General features: G+C 45.6%; 1 protein-coding gene and 1 pseudogene across 1 annotated transcript; one reads left to right on the forward strand and one right to left on the reverse strand.

Annotated features, from left to right (window-relative positions):
• Positions 1-1,689: 1,689 nt before the first annotated feature.
• On the forward strand, positions 1,690-21,200 carry mov10a (Mov10 RNA helicase a). The gene is given in 23 exon segments (XM_084704781.1): positions 1,690-1,931; positions 2,024-2,129; positions 2,837-3,042; positions 3,662-3,903; positions 4,234-4,480; positions 4,646-4,786; positions 5,497-5,659; positions 6,221-6,372; positions 6,777-6,947; positions 7,198-7,345; positions 9,955-10,116; positions 11,407-11,510; positions 12,170-12,267; positions 14,137-14,235; positions 16,153-16,261; positions 16,759-16,876; positions 18,032-18,069; positions 18,071-18,221; positions 18,360-18,431; positions 18,608-18,733; positions 18,995-19,083; positions 19,345-19,478; positions 20,368-21,200. Coding segments are annotated over 23 exon segments (3,060 nt in total). The 5' UTR covers positions 1,690-1,809; the 3' UTR covers positions 20,430-21,200.
• Positions 21,201-22,789: 1,589 nt separating this feature from the next.
• Positions 22,790-24,955, reverse strand: LOC146272353 (interferon-induced very large GTPase 1-like; annotated as a pseudogene).
• Positions 24,956-24,978: the final 23 nt, after the last annotated feature.

Here is a 24,978-nt window from a genome sequence, read left to right on the forward strand (position 1 = left end):
ACAGACCCAGGAAGTCACAGCCCCATCACCCCCTCACCCCATCACCCCCCCACCCCATCACCCCCTAACCCCAGCCATTTCAGCATCCTGCAAACACCTCTCTCAACATCTTCCATCCCTCAAAACATCCTTTTACAGCAACAGGACAATATGCAACCTGAATACTTATCCTGTATAGCTTATGCATGCCCCCCTCCCCACACACACACACACGCACACACACACACACACACACACACCACTTCCTCCCACATGTATGTGTGTTCCTGTCTGGAATCTTGAAGCTCAGAACCACCCCAACGCCCTTGTTTACCTGTAGGCTTGGCTAGAGAGAAGTCGGCTACCTCCCTTATTTGCCCTTGATGACTGAATCTGTCCCGATTCGTTTAGTTTTAGTAGTCTGGTAAATTAGCCTTGCAGTCATGGGAAGATGACTCAGAGCTTAGTCTGTCAGGCTGGTTTATGTGTTATATCAGACTGTCAGGCTGGTTTATGTGTTATATCAGACTGTCAGGCTGGTTTATGTGTTAAATTGGACTGTCAGGCTGGTTTATGTGTTAAATTGGACTGTCAGGCTGGTTTATGTGTTAAATTGGACTGTCAGGCTGGTTTATGTGTTAAATTGGACTGTCAGGCTGGTTTATGTGTCAGACTCACATGATGTGGACCCTTCCAGGCCTGTTCAGTCCTCTGGCCTTTCTTCAGCTTGGGCTGTATTTTTTTATGACGAAAAAATGTAAGAACAGACATTTATTATTCAAACGGAATAAAGTAATGTTGCACCAAATACTATGTTTTAATTATTGTGATCATCAGAGGGTTGTTTTGTCACAGTATGAAAAATAATTTATCTAAAGAGGAATTGATATGGGATGGAAGTGAGTTGGTGCCAAATGTGTACTTTATGTAAATGCTGCATATATTTAACCAGTCTGGTTGCCTGCTACTTTTCTCAGATAACGTTTTTTTGCTAGTCAGGTGAGAAGGAACACGACATTCACCTGCTTCCTATTATGCTGAATACTTCAGAGGCAATCCTGTTCAATAAAGGTGATCGTTTATGACTTTTCATAAAGCACACTGATTATTGCTGATAGCCCACAGCGGTTCGTATCCACACCAGACATGTCATCTGTATTTCCTGTGTACTATAGTGTGTTAAACTGTTATTATAGACATTAAACGAATATTGTGCATCAGTTGCCTCAGTGAAAGTCCCTTATTAACCATAGACGCACTTCAGAATTGCATTCCTGTTACTTTCTGTTGAATTGTTCCACATGCGCACGGTAGCTCCATGTCTTGTTTAACAAGCGTATGGGTCGTCAATAACTTCCTGACTTTGGGAGACACGAACTCTTATCTTAACGCATCAAGGCAGAAGAGCGGTCAGTTAATTGAAAAAATAAAGACAATTAAAAGGAATGATAGTCTGGCAGTTATTGTTTTGTTAGGTTAGGTGTCTGTCTACTATGATTTAATTTAAACTCTGACAGTAGGCTACGCAGTAAGCTGCGTCTTTCAGACCTGCCCTATCGCCGTGACATGTTGGATCGTTTTAGCAGCCCCCAGCTCAGACCGTGTAAAGTACGGATGGGTGTGCATAACCGACGCTGAAGTGATGTGGGATATAGGGATTTGGTAAACTGCGCGAAGGTACGTAAAACGCGTTCGTCAACAGTGCCGCCAGAATGCCCTCTCTAGCCTGACGTCAACTATTTGGGCCGTGGACATTATACTCTGGACTTTAACAATAAATAATCACATACTACATCATAGCAATTCTAACAACCTGAATTTAGGCGCAACATGCCGTCACTAAAGGACTGTTTGGAATCCGGACTGGACTTCGTTGAATTCCTGGGAAACAGAACATCGAAAACGAATAAGAAGGAACTTCGTGACATTTATAACTTGGAATTTAAAAACAGGTAAGTATCTAAGCGTATTTGGGCTAACTGCCTTTTCCCCTATTATATATATTTAAAAAAAAAAGTTCAACCGTTTATCCTGTATTTTCCAGAGATGGCTATATATACCCTAAATTCTCCACCGTTATCTATGCCCTTCACAAATTCAACAAAGCCTACATCAAGAAGGGGAGAGTCCACATAAACGTCGAATCTCAGGTACGACAACCGGAACGCGTTTTATAAGTTGTGCTGTATATTCACACACCATGGCACACATTTATTTATTTGGGAATATGATTAAATCCGCCAACTAAAGGCCTATATAGGTTTGGATTTTAACGCTGGTTATAGCGGGGGGGGCGTTGGAACGGACATGTTCCAACTGTACGGTACCACCGCTAAACCTCGGTCTCCTGTCGATGATGTAGTGGATTACTTCTTGAAGGGTACAGAAAACATTGGAGAGTGTTGTCTGCAATTCAATAAATAATATATGACAGCATTGTGGATAGCAGGGTATAGCAAAAGCAGAAAGCACGCAGAATGATCAACTTTCTACAGTTTATATGGCTTACAGAAGTGTCGTCCGTCCCCCCCCCCCCCCCAACATAGGACAGTCTTAATTTGATATCACAACTAAGCAGCTGCTTCTGGTGGGGAACAGAACCTTGGCAGCCTTTTCAGTTTTCCTCCACACAGCCACGGTTCAGCTCTGCAAAGTTTCCCCCGGCTGTAGTGACTACACTCACACACACACACACGCACACGCACACACACACACACCAACATCAAACCTGACTCGGCCTTGCTGACAACCTCCTAACCTGGCTCCATAGATATTAAAACAATGAAGGGAAGAATGCATTGAGCAGACATGAATCACACAGGTACAGATATTGTAATGTCTCTTAACGATGTGAAAGGTTCGGGTTTACTATGGGGACCAGTGGAGGAGACCTCAGGGAGCTCAGAAGGGGAGCCCAGGGACCCCCTCACCCCACGTGGCTGGAGGGGTGAGGAGCTCAACCCCATCCTCTGGCTCCTACCCCGCCCGCCACCCAGACACCTTGCTGCTGACTCCCAAGAAGCGTCTGGCTAAAGAGGTCCTCAACAGACTACGGATGAACAGGTGAGTTGTGTTGACGAGATCACGTGACCAGGTTTGGGGTGGAGGTTTCCTGAACTTGGATGGCAGTTTTCAGATGAGTTGTTGAAGAGTATGACATGTTTCTGAAAGCTAGTTAGACGTTCTAGTTGTTTCGTTTCCATCACTTGGCATGAAAAAGATGAGCATGCTTTTAATCTGTCTGCCTGTCTGTCTGGTCGTCTGTCTCGGAATCTGTCTGTCTGTCTGTCGTCGGTCTGCCTGTGTACCTGTCTGTCTCCGCCTCTCCAACCGTTCTTTCTGTCTGTCCATCCCTCCCTCCATCCCTCCCTCCGTCTGTCTGCCTCCCTCCATCCCTCCCTCCATCCCTCCCTCCATCCCTCCCTCCATCCCTCCCTCCGTCTGTCTGCCTCCATCCCTCCCTCCATCCCTCCCTCCGTCTGTCTGCCTCCATCCCTCCCTCCATCCCTCCCTCCGTCTGTCTGCCTCCATCCCTCCCTCCATCCCTCCCTCCCTCCATCCCTCCCTCCCTCCCTCCCTCCCTCCCTCCCTCCCTCCCTCCCTCCCTCCCTCCCTCCCTCCCTCCCTCCCTCCCTCCCTCCCTCCCTCCCTCCATCCCTCCCTCCGTCTGTCTGCCTCCCAGGAAGGAGCTGACCTCTGACAAGGGGGGGATAGTGATGACCTCGGATCCCGCCGTGACCGACGGCAAGATCCACGTCAGCGTGGGCCGCCTGGGGCAGCTGTTTGCGGTGAAGTTCCACATCCTGAACGAGGGGAAGGGCAGTGTCCACTTCACCCTCTACAGCGCCTTGCATCGCATGAGCTGTTTCACCCTGCTGGACGAGAGGAGGGTGACCCGGACGAGCCCTCTGCTCCTCAGCCCTGGTAAGGAAACTCACATTCACATGTAGTCATTTAGCAGACGCTCTTATCCAGAGCGATTTACAGTTACGTACAGGGACACTCTCCCCGAGGCAAGTAGGGTGAAATGCCTGACACAACGTCACAAAATTACACGGCCGGAATCGAACCGGCAACCTCACTAGCCCGATTCCCTAACCGCTCAGCCAACTCAACACACACACACACCTACACACACACACACACACTCACACACACAGCAATGCACACACATGTGAACACACACTACTCAATCGTCTACACAGTGTCTCCCTCCTCACTCCCCCCCCCCTCCCTCCCTTCCTCCTCTCCAAGGAGAGAGCTACCAAGTGGAGGTGCAGTACCGCCTGCATCATTACGGACACTTCCCTGCCACCATGTACTTTGAGTTCTGCCCCGACCGGCCCGGGTCCAAACCCTTCTGCATCCTTAGGGAGATGGAGGCCTGGGCCAGGGGCGCGCTGGGGGTGGAGCTGGGGCCCGTGGAGCCCTACCGACCCTACCAGGCTGCCATCCGCAGGCCAGTCAACACCGTGATCGTGGAGGGGGAACCCCCTGAGAGGTGACGAGCACAGTGTTTACGGTTGATGTTTTCGTCATCAAGCAGATGGTTTTTATCCCAAGTGACATGCGAATGGTGCATGTTACAAGTGCCAAGAAAATTCTAACAGGATTTTTTTGGGGTGGTCAGACTCAAGGAACTCATGTTTCTCTGTGTTCCTCACAGTTCTGTGGTCCATCATCTCAGACTGACCGTGAAACTTGGAGACTATATGTATCCTCTTTACCTCAAGGACTTGTCCAGGCAGAATATGGAGGATTCAGAGTACTTGTCAGATGCAGCCAGACAGAAACTGCCATCTGTCAGGTGAAAGAAGACCCTCATAAGACGTTCAGCTTACTCACATTGCTCTCTACCGAACCCTGACCCATTTAAGACATCTGACACTCACAACGATGCATTTGTGGATTAAGAAAGTAAAAGTGAATCACACATTATTTGGCTTTTTTTTCCATCTGTCAACACTCCCTTCCCCTGGCCTGTCCTGTCTGTCTCTCCACCCTCCCTCACCTGTCTGTCTCTCCACCTTCCCTCACCTGTCTGTCTCTCCACCCTCCCTCCCTCACCTGTCTGTCTCTCTACCCTGCCTCACCTGTCTGTCTCTCCACCCTCCCTGTCCTGTCTGTCTCTCCACCCTCCCTCACCTGTCTGTCTCTCTACCCTGCCTCACCTGTCTGTCTCTCCACCCTCCCTGTCTGTCTGTCTCTCTACCCTCCCTCACCTGTCTGTCTCTCCACCCTCCCTGTCTGTCTGTCTCTCTACCCTCCCTCACCTGTCTGTCTCTCCACCCTCCCTGTCTGTCTGTCTCTCTACCCTCCCTCACCTGTCTGTCTCTCCACCCTCCCTGTCTGTCTGTCTCTCTACCCTCCCTCACCTGTCTGTCTCTCTACCCTGCCTCACCTGTCTGTCTCTCCACCCTCCCTGTCTGTCTGTCTCTCTACCCTCCCTCACCTGTCTGTCTCTCCACCCTCCCTATCCCTCTACCCGTCCTCTCTGCCCCTGCGTCTGTCCCTCAGAGCCCTCCTCTTCTGTCCCCTGAGGATGAAGAACTACTCCCAGCGCTTCCACCTGCTGCTGCACCTGGAGGAGATCCAGATGGAGGTGGACATCAGGAGGTATGACCTGCGTGGTCATACCATGACTCAGGATCACACAAACAAGAAGCTGCTGATCCTCCAGGTAAAGAGACACACACTTCCTCCATTTACATTTACATTACATTTATTTATTTGGCAGATGCTTTTATCCAAAGCGACTTACAAGAAAGAGCTTTACAAAAAGTGCATAGGTCAATGATCATGAACAACGAGATAGCCCCTAAAACATTGCAGGTAGCCAAAACATGAAGCATACATTGTGAAAAGCAAATAAGTGGCAGTGGGTAGAACCGGAAGAGCATGTAGTTCAACAAATTACAGTTAAGCAACGTGATCCCCGAAAGTGTACCTGGAGGAAAGCAAGCAACAATACATTTAACAAACTATTTCCTGTCTCTCCATTTAGTCTCCCTTCATTTCCTGCCCCTCTCTTTCTTCTTCTTGTGCTCCTCTGAGTTCTGAAAGCATGAGAGCCATGCCGATGATCCCAACAGGGTCAAACACTGTTTGCATCACCATGAAAAGTTGAGGTGCACTTGATGTGTGCTACATCACCTAGGGCTAAGCTACCAGGCAGTGCAACCGATCCCATCCATAAACGTAGATTGAAATCCAACAGCCCCATGTGTTCTTGCCCCGCCAGGTGCCAGGTGTGGCTGAGAACAGGCCGTCTGTCCTCCGAGGAGACTGCCTGAAGGTGTCTCGGTCGGAGGAGAAGGTCCAGCCAATCACCGTCTTCACAGGCTACGTCTACAGAGTAGAGCTGGACAGAGTTAAAATGGGTTTTTCTAAGAGGTAGGATAGCTTCCAGAACCTGACCCTAACTTGAACCCTAAACCTTGACCCTGAATCTTGACCCTAACCCTAACTTTAACCCTGACCATATCTCCTCAATCTAAAGCCTGATCCTTAACCTAAACTCTGACCCTGGAGCTGGACCCTGACCCTAACTCCAACCTTAACCTTAGCCCTAACCCAAACCTATCTGCATGACTGTACAATAAATCATCTGTTGTTTCGGAGCTGTATGGGGGTCCGATTTGTTGAACACTCTCTGTCTGGACAGAACCCAGACTTCTGGAGGTCTTCTTCAGTAACATGTCTGTGTCTCAAAGACTTCTGCAGTTCTTCCTCAGTAACATGTCTGTGTCTCAAAGACTTCTGGAGGTCTTTCTCAGTAACATCTCTGTCTCTCCCAGACTTCTGGAGGTCTTCCTCAGTAACATGAAGTTTGACGTGGAGTTCACCCTCAACCGCTATCCCCTGAAGCTCCAGCACTGGGCCGTGGACCTGGCGACCCTACACCGGCTGAATGACCTGCTCTTCCCCAGGGCCGCGGCCAGCACCGAGACCCCCCTGCCCAAACTCAGGTCCGGTTCTCCCTCCTGTTCTCCCTCACATTCAGGGTTCTTCTTAGCATCTCTGGTCCTCCCTCCCTTGCATGGTTCTCCCTCCCTTTCCTGGTTCTCTCTCAGTTCTCTCTTGCATGCAGGGATCTTCTTAGCGTCTCTCTGTACTAGGTGTAAGAGGTGTGTACTGATTGTGGTGCTGTGTTAATAGTGGTGTGCACTGTGTTTGTGAGGCTGTGTTAATAGAGGTGGGTCCTGGGTTTGTATCCAGGATGTTTAACCGCCAGCTGGAGGACAACCCCGAGCAGTATGCTGTGATCCAGCACATTGTGGCCGGAGCCTCCAAGCCTGCCCCCTACCTTGTCTTCGGACCACCAGGCACCGGCAAGACCATCACCCTGGTGGAAGCCATGACCCAGGTACAAGACTGGATTGGACTAGAGTGGACTAACCTGGGCTGGGAAAGACTCGAGTACAGTGGACTAATCTGGGGCTGGGCAGGGATGAAAAAAGTGATTTGTCCGTCTTTTCATTAACAGAGTGACTAAGTTCAGTTGGGTTCCAGATTTAATAAGTATTATCAATCTGCAGATTGGGAGAGAAAACCAGACCTCTGAATAAATGACACACACAACACAACACCAGACTTAGGTCTCAATCATGTCTCTCTCATCTCTGGAGGCAATTTTTTTTTTAGGGCACAAGAAAGTAAACATATATAGTGACAGTCAGGCAGTGATGACGTTACAACAGTCTCAGAGAAAGCAATTCACAGCTCCCAGCCCATGACTACTCTCAGGGCAGGTCTGGGTTTCATGATCTGAAAGTCTGTTGCTTTTCCTTAAACGGACCCAGAGAAATATGCCACAAGTTGAGAGACAGCACATTCCTCTGGTACAGAATAGTGGGGAAAACGGCTGTTAAGATCAAATCAAATGTATTTGTATAGCCCTTTTTACACGCAAGCATGTCACAGAGGGCTTCACATACGCCCATAGAACTGCCCCTCAACCAACCTAAACCCTCAAGGAAGACAAGGAAAAACTCCCAGAAAAACTCCCAACGGTAGAAAAAATTGAAGAAATCTTGGGAGGAGCAATTCAGAGAGGGATCCCCTCCTCCAGAAACGGTTGGTAACAGAGAGTAGCAGAACACAAGCTAAACATAGTCATACAATGTCAATGGGTTTTGAAACACCAAAAACGGGGACAGAGAGGAGAACAGGGATTAGAGAATGCCAGGAGCAGCTAACAGTTACAGTCGTAATAGAATGAGATCCCCACCGGTCAAGTATGGACTAGTGCAGCAATTTAACAAAGCTAAGAGGGTAGACAGTGACAGCCCCCCTTGGTTGGAACATGAAATCTGTTCCGGGGGAAACAACTCTAAAATAGGTTATATTATACGAATAAGGATGAAAACAACCAGCCCCCCCGTTGTCTCCAACTAGTAAACTATAACAATAAGAATATACAGCAACGGAACTATTACAGTAACAATATACAATAACAGGTTTACTTTATTTGTAACATTTAAATGGGCAGTGTGAACATAAGCTAAAATTACAATTTAAAAGTTGCATGTGATACACACATAGGCAAACGCACACCCCAGGTTTACATAGAAAGTACACACATTTAACAATCATAGGATTGACTAAACAAGAACGTTTTTAATCTAGTTTTAAATGTCGAAACAGTATCAGCCTCCCTAATTGAGACAGGTAATTTGTTCCAGAGAAGAGGTGCTCTATATGAGAACGCCCTACCTCCAGCAGTTTTTTTCTTAATTTTGGGTATTACCAGATAGCCGGCATCTTGAGACCTTAGAGTCCTTGCGGGGCAATAGGGTGCAAGGAGACCGGAGAGGTACAGTGGTGCCAATCCATGTAGAGATTTCTGTCAGAAGTCAGGATTTCTGTCAGAAGTCTGGCCGGAAGGATGCACAACAATGGAAAAGGGTTCACTTTGTTTACATTTAGTCATTTAGCAGATGCTCTTATCCAGAGCGACTTACAGTAAGTACAGGGACATTCCCCCGAGGCAAGTAGGGCGAAGTGCCTTGCCCAAGGACACAACGTAATTTGGTTAGGGTTGGTCGAACCAGCAACCTTCTGATTACTAGCCCGATTCCCTAACAGCTCAGCCACCTGACTCCCCCGTTTATTAGCATGAGCTCGGACCACGTGACCCGTCCACAGCCGTGGTCAGTATGGGTGAGAAACATGTCTCTCGGATGGCATTTATATACATTAGCTGGACATGTTCAAACACAGAATGCACAGAATCGCTTCCTTACTGGGTCTCAGTGGTCAGTACATTTGACACAGTATAACAGGCAAACAGGTGAAGACGTCCTAACTCATATAAGTCCTATTTGGGCATGTTCTTACTGTTCTTACTTCCTTCTTACTGTCTCCTAAGAGTCTGGACATAGTGCATTCCAGGTCTATGTTTGCTTAGTGAGGGGCCTCACTGTCTGACCTCTTGACCTCACAAAGACACAAGCCTCATGTATACAGAAAACCTGACCATCAGAGGGCTATTGCCAGGGTCCAGAAGGAGAAACCTCAGAACAGAGGCCAGGGTCCAGAACCAGTTCTTGATGGGAACAGAGAGAGCAGGAGGAGGGGACAGTGGAGAGAAGGGAGCGTGTGCACATGATGAGTTACGGATAAGGGAGCTGAGTGTGGGTGAATTCTGAGGGTACTATTGGGAAATAGTTTTATGGAGGGAGGGGGAATTTGCTCATGTTGACTATAAATATGTGCTGGATCTTAGAAGTCTGTAGCGTTCATTGTATTTCTGTATCAATTGCTGCTTTGCTGAATAAACCATCAAGCTACCTTGATATAGAAAGATATTCCACTATCCCACACTATTCTCTCGACCAAAAACCTTCTGATGAACGACAATATACTACAATCATTTAACAATCCTGTCTCTCCTGTGCCTTCCCAAACCCTACCTCCCCACATCAGACTAAAGCGTGTCGTGTTCCCCTCCCCTCCCCTGCGTGTGTGTCCCAGGTGGAGCGGGCCGACCCCAAGGCCCACATCCTGGCCTGCGCCCCGTCCAACAGCGCCGCAGACCTGCTGTGCGAACGCCTGCTGGGGCACCTGGACCCTCACCGGGTCCACCGGCTGTACGCCAGCAGCCGTGCCCCCGGTACCGTACCCAAACACCTGCTGGTGAGGACCGCCCTCACACTTACCCCCGCCCCCACCCCCACCCCCACCTTCACCCCCGCCCTCACACTTACCCCCACCCTCACCCTCAACCCCACCCTCACCCCCACCTTCACCCCCGACCCCACCCTCACAACCACCCTCAACCCCACCCCAACATCATCTAACGTGTCAAATCATCTTCTAATAATGTGTTCATTTAGCTTTTTATCCGCTTTTTATCCAAAACAATGGACAGGGGTTGATTTGAACCTCTGACCTCTATCTGGAGTCAAACGCTCCAGCGCTGAGGTATACCCTGTCTTACTCTTGTGGAACAGGGGGATGGGGTAAAGCTCACTGGTTAGAGCACTCAACTGTAGAACTAGAAGTTGCTGGTCAGAATCCCCACCTTTCACTGCTGTGGATAAAAGCGTCCACTGCATGAATACATTATTAGTACATGATGATGAATACGTTATTAGTACATGATGATGAATACGTTATTAGTACATGATGATGAATACGTTATTAGTACATGATGATGAATACGTTATTAGTACATGATGATGAATACGTTATTAGTACATGATGATGAATACGTTATTAGTACATGATGATGAATACGTTATTAGTACATGATGATGAATACGTTATTAGTACATGATGATGAATACGTTATTAGTACATGATGATGAATACGTTATTATTACATCATGATGAATACGTTATTAGTACATGATGATGAATACGTTATTAGTACATGATGATGAATACGTTATTAGTACATGATGATGAATACGTTATTAGTACATGATGATGAATACGTTATTAGTACATGATGATGAATACGTTATTAGTACATGATGATGAATACGTTATTAGTACATGATGATGAATACATTATTAGTACATGATGATGAATACATTATTAGTACATGATGATTAATACATTATTAGTACAGGATGATTAATACATTATTAGTACATGATGATGAATACATTATTAGTACATGATGTGGCTCCTCTAGTAAACTCCTCAACATTACACTGTGTGCTGGATATCATATTGTAGTTATAGTAGTAAACTCCTCAGCATTACACTGTGTGCTGGATATCATATTGTAGTTATAGTAGTAAACTCCTCAGCATTACACTGTGTGCTGGATATCATATTGTAGTTATAGTAGTAAACTCCTCAGCATTACACTGTGTGCTGGATATCATATTGTAGTTATAGTAGTAAACTCCTCAGCATTACACTGTGTGCTGGATATCATATTCTGGTCACAGTCTGGATCTTTGTGGTTGTAGAGGCACTGCAACTGGGACGCCACCCAGGACTGCTTTGTGCTCCCGGCCAAGAAGGTCCTGATGCAGTACAAGGTCCTGGTGACCACCCTGGTGACGGCTGGAAGGTACGGGGAGTGGTTGGGTGAGGGGGACAGGGGGTGGGATGGGATGGAGAAGGAGGGTAGTGGGTAAGGGGGTGTTGGGGTAAGCGGTAAATCCAAATGTCTCTACTTTACATTTAGTTTCATCTCTTTTAAGTTTGACTTATAAGTTTACATAAGTAACATAAGTGTACTCCTTAGTTATTTATTATGGATCACATTTAAGTAAACTCATTCATTCTCTTTGACTCTGTCCTGTCTCTCTGACCCTGTCCTGTCTCTCTGACCCTGTCCTGTCTCTCTGACCCTGTGCTGTATCTCTGACTCTGTCCTGTCTCTATGTCCTTGTCGCCCTGTCCTGTCCCCCTGTCCCCCATCCTGTCTCTCTGACCCTGTCCTGTCTTTCTGACCCTGTCCTGTCTTTCTGACCCTGTCCTGTCTCTCTGACCCTGTCCTGTCTCTTTGACTCTGTCCTGTCTCTCTGACCCTGTCCTGTCTCTCTGACCCTGTCCTGTCTCTTTGACTCTGTCCTGTCTCTCTGACCCTGTCCTGTCTCTCTGACCCTGTCCTGTCTCTCTGACCCTGTCCTCTCTCTCTGACTCTGTCCTGTCTCTCTGACTCTGTCTTATCTCTCTGACTCTGTCCTGTCTCTACGTCCTTGTCGCCCTGTCCCCCTGCTCCAGGCTGGTGTCTGGAGGGGTTCCTGCTGGTCACTTCTCCCACGTGTTCGTGGACGAGGCAGGCCAGGCCGTGGAGCCCGAGTGTGTCATCGCAGTCGCAGGTGAGAAACAGAACTCCCAGGTTACCTCCCCCCCCCCTTAGACTACCCCTTTTTCTACGATGTATGGTTTAAAACAGGATTTAAAACAGAGTATGTTCTGTAGATGTCTCTCTTCTCGTCTTTCCCTCCCTCCCTCTTGCTCTCTCTTTCTGTTTTGTTGGTGTCGTGACAGGCTGATTATTGTGTGGCAGTGTATTAAGGATAGATGGAGTCACCTATGTTAGAAGAAGACCTGTTTGAGCAGGATGGAATGTCACTGCAGACATTAGGTCTGCCATGGGAGGCAGGAGGGGGGCCGAGGGTGTGAGGCTGGGCTGTCTGATACAGGGGGATCTCTTCTGTGTGTGCGTATCTTGTTATGGGAACACTCTGCTGTTTACAGTTTAGTTTGGACCAGGAAGAGGCAAGGGAGCAGGGGTTGCTATGGTTTCGGAGTGTTTCCAGCTGTTCTCGATAGAAAACTCAAGAGCTCCCAGGAGTGGGAGCTGGAAGCGGGCATGTCATCATATTTCTTGGGACAAGGGGTGTGGGCTAATATTTTGCCTATAATGCCAGGTGTTGGGATAAGTTAGGTGCCTTTTGTTCTGTACCAGTGTTTGTCTGTACTTGCCTTTCTGCCAGAATAAAGACCATTAAGCCACCTTTTTGACTTGAGAAAGAGACTCTGTGTTGACTCTATTTTTTGATCCACTCCTATCTGAAGAACTTCTGATATCCAAGATATTGTGGATGAAGTTTGTTCTTCAGAAAGAAAAAACTCAAAGACAGAGTCAGAGACGGAATATCTTTCAAAGTCAAGGTGGCTTGATGATTTATTCAGCACGATACCAGTGGTTCATTGAAGATATAAAATGCAATCACATTTTTCCGGACATCCCATAATATAGACAGATATGAGGAACAATCTAGAAGTTTCTAGAAGGTTCTTCCCACAGTTTGACCAAGGCCAACCTGGCCCCTAAAGTGCTGATGAACTCCTCTCAATGTTCTACTTTCTCCTCAAACCCCAGTTCACCCTGATCTCAATCTCAACAAACGCCACCGCCTAACCATCCCTCCATCTGCAATCTCTCCTCCTCACTTTTTGAGGCATGAATCCAGGAATAGGGGGTATTCTTAGCTCTTATGTTGTCACTTCTGAACGGTTCCAGCTGTTTCACCCCTGGAACCCCACTAGTTCACTGTTCTGAGGCCTTGTTGACTCTCTAGCAAGCTATGTTTAATAACTCTTACCCAAAACAGCCTCACTATTTGAGACACACACACATCCTAATCTTAGGACTGCCGAGCAGGACTCCCCCAGCCCTGAACATGCATTCCAGTCTGATCCTGTTCCTAAAGTGTAGCTCATACAACTTAGGCTTAGATTCTCCTGTTGGGCCCACCACCTCTCCTCTGACTACCACCTGGATGCCTGCCACCCTGCCCAATAATCAAGAAACCACAACCACAGTTTCTATATTGTTCATTATGTGTCTCCCCCCCCCTTTTTCTCCTTCCACCTCCCCCCCTCTCTCTCTCTTTCTCCCTCCCCCTCACTCTCTCCCGTTCTCCCTCCCTCCCATCTCTCTCCCCCTCTCTCTCTCCCTCCCCCCTTCTACCCTCCCTCCCATCTCTCTCTCCCTCCCCCTCCCATCTCTTTACTTCCCCCCCTCTCTCTCTCCCTCTCTCTCTCCCCTCTCCCTCTCTCCCTCCCTCCCATCTCTCTCTCCCTCCCCCCCCTCTACCCCCCCGCTCTCTCCCCCTCTCTCTCTCCCCTCTCCCTCTCTCCTTCCCCTTTCCCTCTCTCTCTCCCCCTCTCTCTCCCCTCTCCTTCCCCTCTCCCTCTCTCTGTCCCCCTCTCCCTCCCTCCCTCTCTCTGTGTCCCAGGTCTGCTCCGGGCGAGGGGGGGTCAGCTGGTTCTGGCCGGTGACCCTCAGCAGCTGGGTCCTATCCTCCGCTCGCCCCTCGCTCTCCAGCACGGACTGGGTGAGCAGCCGCACGCAACACTGTCAATTATCTACACATAAACACATGTAACACTGTCTATTATCTACACATAAACACATGTAACACTGTCTATTATCTACACATAAACACATGTAACACTGTCTATTATCTACACATAAACACATGTAACACTGTCTATTATCTACACATAAACACATGTAACACGGTCTATTATCTACACATAAACACATGTAACACTGTCTATTATCTACACATAAACACATGTAACACTGTCAATTATCTACACATAAACACATGTAACACTGTCTATTATCTACACATAAACACATGTAACACTGTCTATTATCTACACATAAACACATGTAACACTGTCTATTATCTACACATAAACACATGTAACACTGTCTATTATCTACACATAAACACATGTAACACAGTCTATTATCTACACATAAACACATGTAACACTGTCTATTATCTACACATAAACACATGTAACACTGTCTATTATCTACACATAAACGCATGTAACACTACAATCAGAACCAGTAATACGTGCAGGATATTTTTGTTCGTCAGAAGGGTTTGGGTCAAAAGAAAAAGTCGGAGTGGGACATCTTTCAAAATCAGGGCAACCTGATGGTTTATTCAGCGATGCAACAGTTGATACAGGAAGACAGAAAAAGCTAGAGAAGCCTAAAGCCCAGCACGATATAGAGTCAATATGAGGAAATCCCCTCTCACTCCATACTATCATTTCCTAATATGGCATCATAATCTTTCCATAGTTTGTTCCCTTTTTCCATGATTTGTCATGTGCACGAGTTCCCTATCTCTAATGTCGGCCCGACCCTCTCACTATGTTCCCTCCAGAGAAGGAGGAGGAGGAGATAGATACTCTGAAAAGGAGAACTAGCTCCTTATCCTGGCTCTCATTCTTCATTTACATTTAGTCATTTAACAGACGCTGTTATCCAGAGCGACTTATAGTAAATACAGGGCCATTCTCCCCAAGGCCAGTAGGGTGAAGTGCCTTGCCCAAGGACACAACGTCATTTGGCACGGCCCGGAATTGAACCAACAACCTTCTGATTAATAACCCGACTCCCTAAACGCCCAGCCATCTGACTCCCATTCTGTGGGTTTCTCCTAAACCCTGTTAGAGTGTGATGATTCCCAATTCTGGCAACAATTTTTCATGAAAAATGTAAACAAGATTACACCCCCTCAGATAATGGCACTTAGACCTCGGCCTTCCCCACTGTTTATGGACATCCTTCATTCTAACCTTTAGTCCGTACAAGCAATCAATTCACGCCACGACAACTCCTAAAATCTAACACATTATATAGTCGATATGAGGAAGCTCCCCTTCCCTTCATAATCCAATTTCCCAGTGTTGCCCCACCCTTTCTCCCAGTTTCCTTTACCCTTCCATGAGGCAGACTGTGTCCATGGTTACTATCAGTCTACGATCAGCTAGAGCTGCTTTCTCTGTTCCCTTCCTCCTCCTCCGGAGAAGACAGAGACTCAAAACGAGAGGCCTAGCTCCTCTCCCTGGCTTCTGGCCCATCCTCTTCTCCTTCTAAACCACAGGAATGTGTTGTTTCCAACTCATGACGCCTCTGTCTGAGACTAGTCAAAAAGACTATTCAAAAACATGATGCCCCCGGGGCAGATGCAGTGCAACCCAGACCTCAGCCTTGTCCCCTACTCCTGCACATCCCCACATACTAGCCTGTAGGACCTATAACCCATCGATGTTACGTTTCAACACACGTTTACACATCCACACACGTTACACTGTTACACTTCCTGGTGTCAACACATGCCTGTTACAGAACTCCATGTCAACCTCCTCCTCCCCCCTCCTCCTCCTCCCCCCTCTTCTTCCCCCTCCTACTCCTCCCCCCTCCTCCTCCCCTCCTCCCCAAGGCCTGTCTCTGCTAGAGAGACTAATGAAGCACAACTCTTTGTACCAGAAGACTGGAGAGCTGGAACACTACAACAGCCGCTTCGTCACCAAGCTACTCCGTAACTACAGGTGCACAACTCTACATCTGATGTCTCTTTTCCCTTGTTGAAAGTACTTTTGACTTTGTTTCAAGTTCCTTCTGTTCGATGTATAATTGTGTTCTGTAGAGCTCGTCTTTTCCTCTGTCTCTCTGTTTTACTCTGTCTCTGGCTGTTTATCAATACATGTTTTTTTCTATTCTTGCGAATTTGTTTGACGTCATTGCCCAAGTACGGTTCAAATCCAAAAAACACAAGTCACCAAGAACGCCAAAAATACCCTCAAATGTTCTTGATCCGGCCCTTTGATCGAGGATGCATCGGATAGTGACTTGGTCAGCGGGAACGCATCTGATTTCTCAGAAGTCATTGCAAAAACCCAAGCATCTCAAATCGTTCTCCGTCCTTGCAGTCTTGCAAGACCGTTCTCGCAAGACGCTTGGCAAGAACGTTCTTGTCAAGAACGTAAGTACGTTCTTAGTGTTTTCTGGTTTGATAATCAGCCTCTATCTATCTGTCTCTGTTCAGGTCCCACCCTGCCATTTTGGAAATACCCAATCAGCTCTTCTATGACAACGAACTACAGGTGTTTGCTGACCAATGGGAACGCGACACGTATCGCAACTGGGAATACCTGCCTAAGAAGGTGACCTATTTGTAGACGAAGTTACCCTCAAATGAATCACAGTATTCAGCATCAACTTTATTTTGCTGTCCTTCACTCTCTATTCCATGAGACAGAATCCATCATTATGACAATATAGTTGTATATAGTATATAGGTATATATCAACTAATTCAGACAATATTTCTGTTATTATCTTAATCTCAGAAACAATATGCAGAGAAGTGAAAAATGGGCACTAGTTTCAATTGGATGCATTAAATGAATAAATTGTAACATACCCAAAGCAAGGTATCACAGCATTTGGAATCATTCTGGTGGAAACACCTGTCGAAGAGAATTCCACAGGCACTGTAGATTTGAACAGTCAGAATGGTGGTTTCAATACAATTTATTTAGCATGTACAATTACATAAGCTTAAACAAAGTACTTTGTGACCAGTCATAAAGGAGGACATACAGATCGTTCGTTAGAGTGGTAGAGAACATCAGATATGTACTGCCTTATATGAACTGAGAACAGATGGTCTTACTAGATGGTCAATCCATCAATGCAGTGGTCTCTGTGATTGGCTAGCACTGGTCAGTGATAGGTAAGACAATATAATTCCCCAGGCCAAGTGTCCAAAGTCCTTTGATGTCACAGCTCCCTCTCTAAATGAGGATAGTAAAATACCTTTAATGAAACACAAACAGGACACAGGACACAATCTCCTCGGCCAAAAGGTCAGAGCTGCCAGATCAACTGATCCATCTAAACTTCTCCCTTTAAGTCACGGGAACTCAAGAATTCCCCAACCTCCGTGCCTCTGGTTTCTTAGTTAGGTATCATAAAACAACATCATAAATACCTTAAGACCAACTGCTATCCATTCTATAGAGCTTGCGTCCTACAAAGCCCCAGTTCATTACATTATCTATCAATATGAAACACATACATTGTAACTATATTCTAAAATTCCACCACACACCCTGATCACCTCAATGTATCGAGACAGCCACATGAGTGCAGGACAGATTCCCAGTGCTTCCTGTTTGTGTGTAACCTTCCTGTTCCTTCCAGGGCTTCCTGTTTGTGTGTAACCTTCCTGTTCCTTCCAGGGCTTCCTGTTTGTGTTTAACCTTCCTGTTCCTCCCAGTGCTACCTGTCTGTGTGTAACCTTTCTGTTTCTCCCAGGGCTTCCCAGTAATTTTCCACGGCGTGCTGGGGAAGGACGAGAGAAGCCAACAGCCCTTCCTTCTTCAACGTTTCGGAGATTGAGGTGCTGGTGGACTACCTCACCAAGCTCATGCAGACTCAGGGCAAGAAGGGCCTGCCCAAACTGTCACCCAGAGACATTGGCATCATCGCCCCCTACAGGAAGCAGGTGAGAAGACAAGTCTCACACCTGTAGAGCGCTGAGATCCCTGAAATCTTTATTGCATTTTAAGTATCATACATAATTGAGGCTGGTGTGTATATTGGTGTGGAGCATTTAAATAGTACTATAATTTGGTTTATTTAGGTAGAGAAAATTCAGAAGGCTCTGAAGTCAGTGAAGGAACTGAACCAGTGGAACAACATCCAGGAGCTGAAGGTCAGTTTCTGATGTTCGGCTACCACGCGCTACATGGCCTGTGTGGAAGGTTCTGTTTCTAATGTGTTCCTCAGTGTTCCATATGGGTTCCTCTGTGTGGTGTGTGTGGTGTACGTGTGTGTTCATGTGTGTGTGTGTGTGTGTGTGTGTGTGTGTGTGTGTACTTGTCTCTGCAGGTGGGCTCTGTGGAGGAGTTCCAGGGCCAGGAGAGGAAGATTGTCATGGTTACCACAGTCCGCAGCAGCATCAGCTACGTCAAGATGGACCAAGATTTCAACATCGGCTTCCTGGCTAACGAGAAGGTCTGTCAGTTATTCAGATATCCTCTACCTTAAAACCCACAGTATGGCTTTGCATGCAAGTACGTGAGTGAAGAATTGTGTGATTGTGTGTGTGTGTGTGTACACACACAATGTAAGTGTGTCAGGGAATGTGTGTGTGAATATGAAAGTAAATGTGTGCGTTTGAGTGTGTGTGTATGCGAGTTTGTGCGTGTGTGTTTAAGTTAGTGTGGTGACAGACTCCTGATCTATGGTCTCCCCTGTGTCATGTGATCTCCCCAGAGGTTTAACGTGGCTATGACCCGCGCCAAGGCCCTGCTGATTGTGGTGGGAAACCCTGTTATCCTCAACAAGGACCCTACCTGGGAGAGGTACGAGCCTACAGCTGACTACCTCGGTTCAGAACATCAGATCAGCTACATAGACAGGGCGTTTTGGTCTGGTTGAAGATACCTTACAGTAGAAAAGAACTTGATACAATAAAATGGAACTGGAACTTCGTTTCAGAATGTGTAGAACACACAAATCAAATGTTTCTCAGTGTTCCACATTAATTCCAAAGTGTTCTTCCGCGTTACAAGTGGTTCCATGTGGTTCCATGTGGTTCAACGTGATTCTAACTGTGTTTGCAGGTTCATCAGGTACTGTGTGGATAACAAGGGGTACACAGGGTTCAACCACGCGGACGCTGAGGGGGAGGACGATGTGGTCTCACGCCTGGCGTCCCTGAAGATCCACGTGCAGTCTGAGAGTGAGCAGCCAGCCTGTGAGTGTTAGCAACCAGCCTGCCACCACTGTGAGAGTTAGCTACAGCATCCAGCCTGCTAACACTGTTAGAGTTAGCTACAGCATCCAGCCTGCTAACACTGTTAGAGTTAGCTACAGCATCCAGCCTGCTAACACTGTGAGAGTTAGCTACAGCATCCAGCCTGCTAACACTGTTAGAGTTAGCTACAGCATCCAGCCTGCTAACACTGTTAGAGTTAGCTACAGCATCCAGCCTGCTAACACTGTTAGAGTTAGCTACAGCATCCAGCCTGCTAACACAGTTTCAGTTAGCTACAGCATCCAACCTGCTAACACTGTTAGAGTTAGCTACAGCATCCAGCCTGCTAACACTGTTAGAGTTAGCTACAGCATCCAGCCTGCTAACACTGTTAGAGTTAGCTACAGCATCCAGCCTGCTAACACTGTTAGAGTTAGCTACAGCATCCAGCCTGCCAACACTGTTAGAGTTAGCTACAGCATCCAGCCTGCTAACACAGTTTCAGTTAGCTACAGCATCCAGCCTGCTAACACTGTTAGAGTTAGCTACAGCATCCAGCCTGCTAACACTGTTAGAGTTAGCTACAGCATCCAGCCTGCTAACACTGTTAGAGTTAGCTACAGCATCCAGCCTGCTAACACTGTTAGAGTTAGCTACAGCATCCAGCCTGCTAACACAGTTTCAGTTAGCTACAGCATCCAGCCTGCTAACACTGTTAGAGTTAGCTACAGCATCCAGCCTCCTAACATTAACAAGAGTAACCTACTCAGTTTTAAGCTTATCTGATCTCTCCTCCTCTCCTTTCCCTTTACTGTCTGCGTGTCTACCTGTGTGTGTGTCTGTGTGTTCATGTGTGCATCTCTGCCTGTGTGTGTGTGTGTTTCCCCAGGTGAGTCAGATGAGAGCCCCTTGCAACAGTTAATCCATCCAGAATGGAGGAATGAACACTAGCCTCCTGGTGACATCACTAAGTGACACCAGAGTGAGCGCATCATTGTGGTTGCTGTGGGCAACAGAGGTCATTTTTCCACCTGCTTGCTTCGCAACCGAAGACTGTTGATGAACTTTGACCCCAGCAAGCAGTTAAATAAACTGCCATCAGTGATGGAACTATCTGAAATATGTCAGAAGCCTTTTTAATGAGATGTTCTCCAACGGGCCAGGCCAGAATATCCTATTACTGGAATAGATCATCTATTTTCTATCAAATCGGTTTTTATGTAGTTTTGGGGTTTCTGAGATTTTTGACATTTTTTTTTTTAAGAATGAGACCACATATAATGCAACAACATTCATGTGAATATCTGACATGTGGGACTTTTACACACAGGTTTCTCAGGAATTCAACTATCTCTGCCTTATCTTACATACAAAAGAATATTTACTCCTTATTCCAGTACATGAAGTGACTATGTTTGTCCAACAACCTCCTTTGGGCTGAAGCAATGACTCCTACTGCTGGGTGTGCACTCTGACACCATCCTGCTGGGTGTGCACTCTGACACCATCCTGCTGGGTGTGCACTCTGACACCATCCTGCATCCTGCTGGGTGTGCACTCTGACACCATCCTGCTGGGTGTGCACTCTGACACCATCCTGCTGGGTGTGCACTCTGACACCATCATGTTTTCAAACTCGTATAAAGACTTGTATAAATCCATGTTGTAGAAAGGTAAGTTGTTGATGAACTGGAAAATAAGTAATAAACATTTGGATGTGAACATGTGTTGGAATGACTGGATGGTTGTAGCTCAGTGGTAGAGTATTTCACAGCAGACCAAGAAATCACAGGTTCAAATCCCCCCCTCCCCTTTTAGGTATGCTAAAATAATAACTACTTACTAACCTCGCTATCGCTTGGTCGATAAGTTCCAGCCTTTGTTTGATATTTCCCGGCATGACCGAACGGTCGAGGTTAGTAAGTAGTTTATTATATGGCATTTTTAGCTTCTTTCCATTTTTTTTACGAAAATAAATGGTACCTCTTGGCTAATTGTAGCTCAAGTATTCTCACAGTGTTTCATGTGTTGCCTAGCAACTCATTACTTTTGATAGAAAGCGGACAACATGGTTGTGCTAAAATGGCTTTAATTTCAACACAAAATAACGTCACAAGTGATTCAAAGAGTGCAGTCTTCATCCTCACTTTCGATGACAAATCTTTTCAGCATCATCTGGATAGTAAAACATTAATAATAATAAATAAAATAGAAATACATTAGCAATTCAATAATGTTGCTGGTGAAATGACAAGGTCCAGTAGATATGGCTGACTGAGTCATACTACATGCAGCAGTTTGTACACTTCGTAGAAACCAATGTATACTTTGAAGAAACCAAAAGGTAGGCATTTGTACAATAGTTGAATATATGCTTATAATATGGCACTTGTACATGTCATACATAATAGATTTAATTCTATTTTAGCTAACATAAGCTTCACACTAGGTAAGCACGCTATACATCTGAAATTACAGCATATGCTGTATTGTACAAGGTTTATACAAGCATCCACACACTTAGGACCAACGATTAGAATATTAATTTACATAACACTGACAATGACAGTACAGATTAAATGTTTGTTTTTTTTAAGACGGCAGTAAATTAAATACATATCAGCTCATTGGTTTGCTTGAGAAGAAATTGTTGCTTTAAGGACCCAATAGCTACTTTCTGTGCAGACAGGTGACTTCATGTTCAAACAATCATTTCCTGTTCAAACAAACAACCTAGGAGGTGCTAAAACACTGCTAAAAGAACTTAAAAGACCGGGGCAGGACATGACTCATTCATCTTAGCAAGACAAAGTGAGAACATGGAAGCTTAAATGTTGAAGTCCTATCTTGTGGTGAAACCAGACAAGTGTGGATCTACAGTACCTTTGGCACACAGTTTGCATTGTGGCAATGTTAGATATGGGGTCAAAATGAGTCAAAATACTCCGTCAAGCTCTTCAAAGCCTGATCACTTGTGATTGTTTTCCAGTCTTCTGGTATATCAGCTGGTAAGACATCATGTATTCCTGAATACTCCATGCTATGCTTCGCAAAGAGGTACTTCCAGTAGTTTGTGACGGTGTTGTATGGGTTTATGGTCAAATCTTTGAAATATTCTTTATATTTCGAGAACAAAGAGAATTTCCCTTTTGTTTCAGCACAATGGAATTCCTCTTTCTCCTTGATGAGAAATGTGCATATATCCCCACAAAGTTTTCCTGACTCGTTTGTTTGATACCCGCCAAGTCCCACAGGTCGGTGGATTACAGAGGAATGTGTTGAATGACCCTCTACCTCCACATCACATGGGGTCATGCGGAATGGACACATCTTACCACAGCCAAACATCTTCCTCTTCAGTTTTTCCAAAGGACATTCCTTTAATTTTCTCAACTTCTTCTTCACATCTGAATCTGTAGAGAACTCTTCTCTTAGATAATGCTCCATTTCTATGACAGACAATGTCAACATTTTGAGGAAGTCTTCTTTCTTGACAAAACCTAAAGTCAACCCTGTTGTACCATCGGGAATGACCAGCCAGTCTGACAGCTATCTACGTAAATCCTGAATCAACGTGTTGAAATTCTGATCCTTCTCGTCATCTTCACTTTCTCTCTTCAATGACTTGTCAACAGCGTGGTTAATCTTTCTACAGATGTTCTCCAAGCGTTCAACCTCCATGTTTGCAATTTGTCCATCTGAAAAGTGTCCAACTGCTGCATTAAGTATGCACTCAAAAACAAATCCCTCATAATAATCAATGTACTTTGTAAACGCACAGAAGTCTGCTATCAGCTGCTTAAAAACGCAAAACTGAAAGTGTTTCCGTGTACTAATATTCACATCACCATCCATTGACTGAAGTACTTCCAGAATGTCTTGTCCCAAATGGTTGTAGATGTATTCTCTAACAGCAGGTTGAAGACGAAGCTCAGTGAACTCATCAGCCTTTCGTTTGCACAGATCTTTCCTCTGGTAAAGGTCCTTAAAGTCAGCCAAATACTGAGGCTTCAGTTCTTCCAGATTTTGTCGTGGGTCATTATTTCTGATGAAAGCATCATGCATGCTCTGGAATTCCCTCGCTGCATGCCCACAGATGTGTATTTCTAGAGCCGCTGATATCTCAGCACTGATGTGCAACTCACTGTGCCAAGCAAGGCTCTCATCTATTAATTCAAGTAATTCTTTAGTGTGAGTGCAGTGATAGTCCATTCTTTCTTTCACCTTTTTATCAATCAAGGTCTTGGACTTGCGTATGATTTCATCAGCTAACACTTGTTTATTTTTTCTTATCTTTTGATTTCCATATCCTTCTCTGTCCACTGTCTTTTTGATAGACTTTGTCAAAATATTTCCATATTTCTTCAATTCGAATTCCTCCTTCCCACATTTGTCAAAAGGATTTGCCTCAGTTAGCATCTTCCAAATGTTTGAACCTGTGTTCCTCAAGTTTTTTTCTAGAGCCCTATAGACATCTTCGGAAACATTGTGACGCTCCAAACCGCCAAATGATAACTCCCTTATGGTTTTGTTCCACATATTTTCGAATTCTTCTTCTACTTCCTGGTTGGACATTGGGTGGTTTTCTTTACTGCATTTCTTAACAAGGTCAGACACTTTTTTCTCCACAGTATCTCTATTGTTTCTGTTGTTGATCCCTAATGTGCATCTTCTCACATCCACAGCCACTTCCAGTTTTCTCTCAAGAGTTCTGTTCATTGGCTTCTTTTGGTGCTCTGCACTAATCTCAAATTATTTTCTGTATTTCTCAATCAGAGCAACATTTCCTTGCCCACTTTTGTAATATTTTGTCACTTTGTCGAGAAACTCTGTACTTGCCTTTTCTAACTCTTTGTCTAAATCAGTTTTCAGCTGACGTAGGACACTATCCAGGCCAGATATTTCCTCAGAACCTTTCAAGCCGTAGTTTGCTACCGCAATCTCTGCCTTTACCAGCCAGTTGTACATATGTTTTTCAAAGTTCCACTCCCATTGGTTGAACTCAACACATAGCTTGTTGTATGCCTGAGCCACAAGGCTATTGCGGAAGCTGAAGATTAATTTCTCATGCTTTATAGCTGTCCACAAATGTTGTAACCACTCACAGAAATCAGGGATGGTTTCTGCATCCACAGTTTGCTTCTTACATTTACATTTACATTTATTCATTTAGCAGACGCTTTTATCCAAAGCGACTTCCAAGAGAGAGCTTTACAAAAGAGCATAGGTCACTGAACATAACAACGAGATAGTCCCAAACATTGCAAGCAGCCAAAACATGAAGCATACATTGTGAAAAAGCTAAACAAGTGCCAAAAGGGAAGACCCATAAGAGCGTGTAGTTATACAAGTTACAAATAAAACAACATGAACCACAAAAGTGCAGGACTGTACCTGTAAAAGAACAATCAACAGTAAAATATTACACAGCAACTACAAGACTTAACTTCGTTATATCTAACCTACAATAGCAACAAGTCACTCAATAAGAGTCGTAGTG

The sequence above is a fragment of the Hypomesus nipponensis genome, chromosome 9 (genome assembly GCF_054491055.1).
Source record: "Hypomesus nipponensis isolate SF chromosome 9, ASM5449105v1, whole genome shotgun sequence".
In the NCBI taxonomy this organism is placed as follows: domain Eukaryota; kingdom Metazoa; phylum Chordata; class Actinopteri; order Osmeriformes; family Osmeridae; genus Hypomesus; species Hypomesus nipponensis.